Source organism: Etheostoma cragini, chromosome 22, assembly GCF_013103735.1.
Source record: "Etheostoma cragini isolate CJK2018 chromosome 22, CSU_Ecrag_1.0, whole genome shotgun sequence".
NCBI classification, from domain to species: domain Eukaryota; kingdom Metazoa; phylum Chordata; class Actinopteri; order Perciformes; family Percidae; genus Etheostoma; species Etheostoma cragini.
The window spans coordinates 18,894,018-18,902,830 of NC_048428.1; the positions used below are offsets into that span (position 1 = coordinate 18,894,018).

Sequence of the window (8,813 nt, forward strand, 5' to 3'; positions counted from 1 at the left end):
CCCCCCCCCCCCCCCCCCCCCTCTGTTTCCCTCCATGAGACCTATCTTCGAAAAGAAAATGAACGTTGGTCAGTGGCAAAAGACAAACTATTTTCTGGTCCCGATCGACTCGTGCCTTGGATTACACGTGATGTTTTTTCAAAACACGTCAGTTTATCGCAAGATAGTTAAGTAAAATACATAATTAGACGGACTACAAGTAGATGTCACTTACCTGACGTCACCACATTTTCCCTCCACTCGTTTTGTTCGAGACGAGAAGGGTAGCTGTAGCTCCCACACAAAACCGAATGTTGTTCCACTTCTTTACGTCACATCGTTTATCCCTTGACATGTACAATTATCTTTGAAATTTACACACATCATTTGTGAAACGCATGGCACAACTCAAACCGGACCAAAAAAAGATAGGCCCCATGGATCTGAAGTAGAAGGGCGAGGCTTCGGCGCTCTATTGGCCAGTTACCCCTCCCAAACTGCCAGCTCCTGCGGGAAGGCTATTGACGCGCACTCTCCTCCCTCTTGTAGCAACGTGCATGCAAGCTTTTATTTAGTTTCCAGATACATTTGTCACATTTATAGGGTCAGACAAAATTGAAGTCATTGCGTCATTTGAATCAATGCAATCTCTCCCAGGTTCAACAGCGGTCTGGTGTTTGGTGTAGTTGCCATGGTGGGCTCGGTGGTGCTGCTGACACAGACACTGCAGCAGACGCTCGCTCAGATGACCACAGACAACCCTCGGATCGGAAGTCAGCAGGCCCTGCAGGTGGTGGTATGTACACGGCCAACTGGTTCCAGTTGTAAAGCATTGTGGATCTCCCTCCTTTCTACAAAGACAGAGATTAACTGGATTTCAGAGCATAACTGTGCTTGAAAGGTCATGCAATGTCTGTGGTATTCAAATGAGGGGGCGAAAAATGCCCTCAATTATGAGAAAGGGCTCTTACTTAGCATGTTTCTCCTGTTCACTTTTTATTCATTCAGGTGTCAAATATCTGTGCATTAATGTGAGCACAGTCCCCAGTGGGCCGCTGTAGGTGATTCATGGGAAGCTATTAGTTGGCCATTTATAACTGAGTATTCAGCCTGGGGCAAAGGCACCACACAGCCAGTGGAGATCGAATGCAGACCACACAGAAAACCACAGCTTCAGCAAAACATGAAACGGCTCTTTGGAAAACAAGAAACAAAAAAGAGGTGGCAGGGATATATCTTGGTGATACAAAGGTTTTTGTTTGCCAAATGTGCAGTGTCGACATATTACATCATAGTTTAATGATTTATTTTTTCCTACAAAGGGATTCAAATTAGGTATTCAAATACCCAGACAAATCATATCAAAGAGGAAAAACAAGTTGATATTTCCCTCTGAAGATGACTGTGGTGTTTCTGTAACAGTCCCAGTTGTCAGTTGCTTTTCTGTGTTTGGTGTCGGGCGTGTCTTCAGGTCCCTGGTGTCAATCTGCCCACCAGTCAGCTGGCCTACTTCTTCATCGCCCTGCTGCTCAGCGGAGTTATACATGAGCTGGGCCACGCTGTGGCAGCATTGAGGTAAAACACACACAGACACACACACACACACACTTTCATTGCACATGCACTCACACACACACTCATTCATTACACACACGCACACACACACACACGCACACACACTTCCAACACACACACAAACACACACACACACATCTATAGCACACACTGTTACCATGACAACCGGCAGAGTAAGGTGCATCCAATGGCCCTTAAGATTGAAGAAAGGGGAGGTGACCAATGCAAGTCCATGTAAGTGCACAAGGGGCTTAAAGGGTTATTAGATCATTTTGATGTCTTTTAAGATTTTTCAACAAGAGTTTGCTGTGATTCCGTCCTTTATGTTCTTTAACCTGAAACTTTTCCTAATGATAATAAATAAAGTTTGAGTCTGAACATAAAGCCGCAAATGACTGGACCTTCATCATGTAATGAGTTATATGCTCAAAGCCCTTGTAGCACCTGAAATAATGTATCGATTTGCTGAAAATGTAATAAAATGTGCACCTAACCTGATTGGAAATGTAATCTCTCCCAGTAATGTTATAAAATGTCCCTTCTGATATTGTGATAACATTTTTTTCTAACATGACACTCAGTGTTGTACATTTTGAATACCTGCACACTTTACATTTCCAAGAAATAAAACCTATTTTTTTACATTATTGAATTATCCGTGGAAATTATTACATCAGCGGTTTTGAAAAACAAAAACCTGCTTGGAAGGTATTGCATTATCATTAAAAATTTGATTACAAAATCAGTGGGCACATTTTATTACGTTAGTAGGTTTTATTACATTTTCGATAGGGTTAAGTGCAAGTTTTATTACAATTTCAGAAAATTATGACATTGTTGGGGCTGAAGCCTCTTAAATTGTGGCTTCAAATTTCTCTACAACATTAGTCATGATTTAATGAGCAAAAAAGATCGATCCATATCTATACTGTATAATAACCAAAACCTGCTCTAACTTTAGCAGAAAATAGTGTCTTCATACAGGATCCCATCTCTCATAGTAAGGTTATTATTTATTGTGGTCTTTTTGTCTTTTGGACCTTTTTTAATGTTTAATATTCTTCTAACCTCGGCAGGGAGCAAGTCCGAGTCAACGGTTTCGGCATCTTTGTGTTTGTGGTGTATCCCGGTGCATTTGTGGACCTCTTCACCACACACCTCAACATCATATCCCCCGCTCAGCAGCTCCGCATCTTCTGTGCCGGTAAGAGATGTTTTTAACACTCCCTATGGCAGAGATGATCACTGTGCCAGCTAATGCGATCACAGCTATTAATCACAATTATTACAAACATTCTGTTAAATACTCATTTCTGGTTTGCCGGTGAAAGTCGTCCTGAGGTCATTTATTTCTGAACACCAGGCAGCTGCCTCACGTCAAATCATTTCACTCTGCAATTAAGGAAATTAGATTTTAATGAATTGATCGGTGGAGCTGGCTGTTATTCACGCATGATTGTGACTGATGCCTCCTACCGGGCCACCGTAGGAGGCAGAAAATGGCTGATTATTTTCAGTGCAGTCTGGTCAGGAAGAATGTTGCCAGTTTGGATTAGAAGGCACTCAAGAGGTAGTTTTAAAGCAGCAGAAAGTTCTGTGTAAACAGGGGTTACTGTTATAATTATCATCAATTTGGCCACACAACCTTTACATGTATTTGACATGGAAATGCTGTGGTTCTCCTGCAAAAAACAGGGCAATAATTATTTAGAGACTCTCAACTCCCTGCAGATGCTAATGTTTCAGTCTAAATGATTATTTCTCTATGCTGTTGTTAGTAGTAGTAGTAGTAATAATCTTTATTTGTAGAGCACTTTTCAAAAACAAGTTACAAAGTGCTTTAACAAGTGTAAAGACAGTAATACCCAAGAGACAATAATACAAGAAGATAAAAGCATGAAAATATTGAAAAGACAAAAATACTGATAAATATAAAATTAGTAAAATACATTAAAATAAAATAAAGTCAGAAAAGATTGTGAAAGGCTCTCGTATAAAAGTATGTTTTAAGAAGGGACTTAAAAGAGTTCCCTGACTCAGCTGACCTGATGTCCTCGGGCAGGCTGTTCCAGAGCCTCGGGGCCCTGACAGCAAACGCTCTGTCCCCTTTAGTTTTCAGTCGAGACTCTGGAACAGATAGCAGACCTCTGCCCCAGGATCTCAAGGTGCGTGCTGGTGTATATGGGCCTAAAAGGTCAGAAATATAACAAGACAAGAGGCCATGAAGAGCTTTAAAAGTGAGCAATAGATTTTTAAATTCAATTCTAAAACATACTGGGAGCCCGTGTAATGAAGCTGTAGAGGGCAGTGAAGAGCTACTGTAAAACCATCTGTGCCTTTTTTTTTTTTTAAATTAGACACACATTCCTCTAGGCTTTTCTTTTGCTTAATGTAACAAGGAAATGACTGGTGGTGACTGCAGGCACCAAACTGAGACGTCCAGTCAAGTCTTATGACGAGCCAGAGAGGAAGAGAGAAGGATGCTGTTCCCATCAGGGGGGTGGTGACATAACGGCATGCTGTGTTTATATTCCGGTCTCTCTCTCTCTCTCTCTCTCTCTCTCTCTCTCTCTCTCTCTCTCTCTCTCTCTCTCTCTCTCTCTCTCTCTCTCTCTGTACGCAGGGGGGCTTTCCTCTCATAACATGTTTATTATTTATCCTTGTAGACATAGGTGATGCAACTTTAACTATTTGTTTACTGTATAAAGGCAATTTGAACATTTAAATTCACCCATTAGGCCGTAAAATTACAATCTTATAATAAAATTCTGGGATTTATTTTCCACGAGAAACAAATTTCGGCTACAAATTTCCATTTTACCAGAGACTTTGTGTAACATTTTTACTCAAAGCGGCTGAATAATGGCTTAGCAGGTTTAGTATGTTTCAGGTAATGAGACCTAAACGCTGTGCCTTGACCTCGTCAAACAATGAGACATTTCCTCGTGTGGTTTTGGTGTCTTCTTGCATAATTACGACTGTATGGGCGGCTATTTTCAGTGCAGTGGTCAGAGTTTTGCCACGACATCCTACTGTCTGAATATGTGGAAAACATGCAAAACAGTCGTTACAACATACAGTGTGCAGACTCTAGTGCACAACCGTGGTGTTACTGTTGGCTTTTCAGTAGCTTTGGTGTGTAGGGTTCAATGTATCAGGTTCATAATCTTGACAAGTTTCAAGGCTATATTTGAGAAGCTTGAAGCTTTTCTTTGTCCCTTTTGTATTTAAAGTGACTGTTCGTCACTTTAAAATGTTTCTGAAACAAATTTTTCATCTGATGATCATAAATGACATGTACCAGCAAACGAGCCTAACAGTGAAAAAGAAACCCTATTTTGATATTATTTTTATTAATGCCTTCGCCCGGGTCCGATTTATTCCCGCAAAGTCGCAAAATGTTTCCAGCGGGTAGCCTGCGCTACACTAAACCATTCTGACGGGTCCCAGTTCTTCAGCATAACACAGTGTTAGTGAGTATGCAGGTATAATGCAGCAGGAGATTTCTTTATATAGGCCTCATTTTATTTTGTTCTTTATTTCAGAATTTATCTGTAAAGTAAATTTCTGATCTTACACGTAAAAATAATCTCGCCCTAACCCACACTAAAAGATAAATCTAAAACTGAAAATGTAAAAGTTTCTGTTTCTCTCTCTAGGAGTGTGGCACAACTTTGTTCTGTGCGTGGCAGCATTAGCCTTCCTCTTCCTGTTGCCCCTGTTTCTGTTTCCCATGTACTCCACCGGCGGCGGTGCGCTGGTCACCGAGGTTGTGCAGGTCAGTGCTGCAGTTTTCTTTTTATTTAAATGTGTGAATCAACGTTTTATTCACTTCTATCTAAATATTGAATCTAGTGATTTTCGTTTTTCTCTGTAAGGAAAGGTTTATTTCCTGAAAGTAATTATCATTACTTGTTTTCAGTACAAAAGTCACTGCTTCACTATAGCATGTTTTCCAATTAGTGCCGTCAAGCGATTAAATATTTAATCGCTTTATCGTCATAGTTAACTCGCACATTTTTATCTATTTTAAATGTCCCTTGATTTCTTTTTGTATTATTATTTTTTTTCTCATTTCAGTGCTTTTTGTCAACATAGAAAAGTGGATCAGCTTGTTTTGTGCAAATGTTTTTTTATTGAAAACAGCCTTGGCATACAGCCTATTGTAGTGTTCAATTTCACACTAACATTCTCACATTTGCCCCCAGCAAATGATCTCTCACACAGTGTAACGCTGTCCATCAATAAAAGGGTGAAAAAATACTTTGAGGGGCGGGGGGGAGAATTAACATCAGGTGGTATTTCAGACTGGACGTGCAGCGATGATAGTTCAGTTCACAACGACAAACCCACAGATCACTTTGGTCTTGTCAATGGAACATTTGGCAACTTTTAAAAAGTAAACTTTCCATTCAAAATCTTATTGACATCCATTTTGGCGTCTCGCGTTCGTCATCAAAACGTAACGTTACTACTCTTTGGTCGGCTCGCAAGCCCAAACAAGTGTGTGCGGCATGCCTTTGTTTTGTTTCTGGTCTAGCTAGAGTAGAAGTATAGTAGAGTAGTGTAGCAGTTAGCTAGCTACTAATTTCAAATGGGTTTGTGTTAACGCAAATAATAACGCGTGTAACTGACGGCACTATTTCCAATGTCACACTAATTAATGACCTTGATTTAAGTGGGAAAGGTTGGCGAGGCATGAATGATTTGTTACATCATTTCCCCCTGCACGTTCATACAGTCACAGATGACTGCTGAAGAAGTTTGATCTATTTTTTTAAAGACTCATTGTAGTTTTGCAAGACATAAAACCATAAATCTGTACTTTTGTGAAATTTCACCAATCGTTATATCTGCCCGTGTCTCTCAAACAGGGCTCTGCGGCTGACGGTCCCCGGGGTCTCTCAGTCGGGGACATAGTGACCGGGCTGGAGGACTGTCCGGTCAGGGGAGTGGATGACTGGAGCACCTGCTTGTCTCGCATTTCTCTCACCCCACAGACTGGATACTGTGTCCCCGGCGCCAGCCTGCAGCCCAGCTGGGCCCACGGACGAGGTGAGTGTGCTGTTCGTACAGTGAGGGCACCCGAAGGTTCAGTCAAAGTAAATTTTGGACGCAATTCTTCCAAACCCGACGGGGGAAATAAACGGCATACTGGAAGTGTTCTTGTCTGCTGCTTAACGCTAGAGAAGGAGAACGCCACACAGAATAACAGAGCGCCTCATCTCTGCATTCATCTATACTACATCTGTAGCAATGGCTTTCCCCTGAATGCACCTGGTGCTCGCAAACCGAAAGTAGAGTTTCTCTCTGCCGTTCTCTGTCACAGCCTAAGCTGACATCAGCTTACTCTACCACTTGTTTTAGCTTGGCTTGTTTTTGTTTTGTTATTTTTACACACCGTGGTATCAACTTTGGTATGGAGTTTGGTATTGTGTACTTTACCATCCACTAGATTTGTGGTATCGTGACATCCCTACTAGAGAGTCAGCGATGTGCATCTGGAATAAAGACTTATTCACTGATTTATAATGCGTTCATGAATTGACACATTTGAAAACGTTCAATATTCAAATTGTATGAATTAGTTAGCAACTGGCTGTAAAACTATTTAACCAAATGATTTTCATCCTGCTTTAAAGTGCCCATGTTATGAAAAAGATACCTTTTTCTGGGATTTTGGTTATTGCTGGTGCTTCCACACACATACAAACTTGGATAAAAAACTATCCATGCTGTTTTGAGTGAGATACAGGGTTTTGAACGTCCTCTGCCTTCAGTCTCCGGGTGAGCTGTTGAAAATGTTCACGGCTTTCTACGTAATCAGCCGAGACAAGATGGCTAACCGTAGCATGCTAGCTCTAGCATGCTAGCTCATTCTCAATGGCAAAACATTGCTACAACACACACTAGTTCGCCATAATCTCCAAAGTAACTAGTTCCATGTCCCTGTTCTGCAGGGATTCCACAAGTGTGCCCTCGTTTAGAAGAAGTCTCCCAGCTAATCCTGCCTTGTACTGACCAAAGTTGGAGAGTTATCAAGCAGATGTGATCTTACCTCGCTACTGAGCATGTGCGACTCCCAACAAAGATTGTATAGAAGTGAGAAGTCTCACTCTGTAGCTAAAACAGAGACCCAAACACACAGGGTGTGGAGGATCTGCAGCAGTGTGCAGTACAACAAAAATATGGTGCTTTTTGAAATAATACCGTGTAAACCTATTCTGGTACAACCTCAAAATACCATTATGAACCTGAAAAGGAGTGATGTGTGAGCTCAGAGTTCAACAGCTGGCCAATCAGAGCTCCTGTTGCTTCTCTGTGGTTTATAACTATCACAGTGGCAGACTTTATACATTTAATAAATAAATAAATAAATTGAAATACCATCATTTCATCTACAGCTTCAATTCTATATTGATTAGTCAATCAACAGAACATTGATCTGCAACTATTTTGATCACCAATTCATCGCTTCAGTCTTTTTAGCTTTCACAAAGGTAAGAATTTGCAGTTTTAGTAGTCATATGTAGCAGCCAATTGAATACCTTTTAGGTTTCAGTTGGTTTGTCGGACACAAAAAGCAAATCGAAGGCACCTTTTTACATTTTCTTTTACATTTTATACACCAAACAATTAATCAAAAAAAGAATTTGCTGATTAGTCGCTAATGAAAATAACTTAACTGCAGCCCTAATTTCATCTCAACCAAAGGGTAGAATTAACAACAACCTTTCTTCCATCCAACCATCTTCCCTCCATCCTCCCATGAAATAAAACTTCAAACTTCCCCATGGCAAGTGCTACATTTAAATCCTGTGGCTATCTTCCAATCCAATCCACTTTATTTCTATAGCACAGTTTACAGACACAAAGTTACCAAAGTGCTGCACAGAAAACTCAAAGATACAAAACAATTACTATAAAATATTGTAAAAACAAAAAAAGAGCATCAGGGTTTAAAAAAATAAAAAATAGATAAAATGAATAAATACTAAAATACAGTAAAACAATAAGAGACATCAGAGGACCATACAACTCGTGTCTTTAGACGCGACTTAAAACACTCAACTGTTGGGGCTGTTCGGACATGGAGGGGCAGAGCGTTGCAGAGAAACAGAAAAGGCCCTGTCCCCCCGAGTTTAAGTCTTGGGGTTAGCTGGAGCTGGCTCTCTGACCTCAGTAACCGCGCTGGCCTATAAATTAGAGGTGTGTGTGTGTGTGTGTGTGTGTGTGTGTGTGTGTGTGTGTGTGTGTGT

At 40.7% G+C, this 8,813-nt stretch overlaps 1 protein-coding gene across 1 annotated transcript in view; it reads left to right on the forward strand.

Moving 5' to 3' along the window:
• The window catches only part of mbtps2 (membrane-bound transcription factor peptidase, site 2), a 15,257-nt gene that overhangs the window by 2,772 nt on the left and 3,672 nt on the right, over positions 1-8,813 (forward strand). The window contains exons 3-7 of the mRNA XM_034862795.1: positions 637-775; positions 1,451-1,554; positions 2,631-2,758; positions 5,214-5,332; positions 6,429-6,656. Of these exons, the coding sequence (XP_034718686.1) occupies positions 637-775; positions 1,451-1,554; positions 2,631-2,758; positions 5,214-5,332; positions 6,429-6,656 (718 nt within the window). The remainder of the gene's footprint in view (positions 1-636; positions 776-1,450; positions 1,555-2,630; positions 2,759-5,213; positions 5,333-6,428; positions 6,657-8,813) is intronic.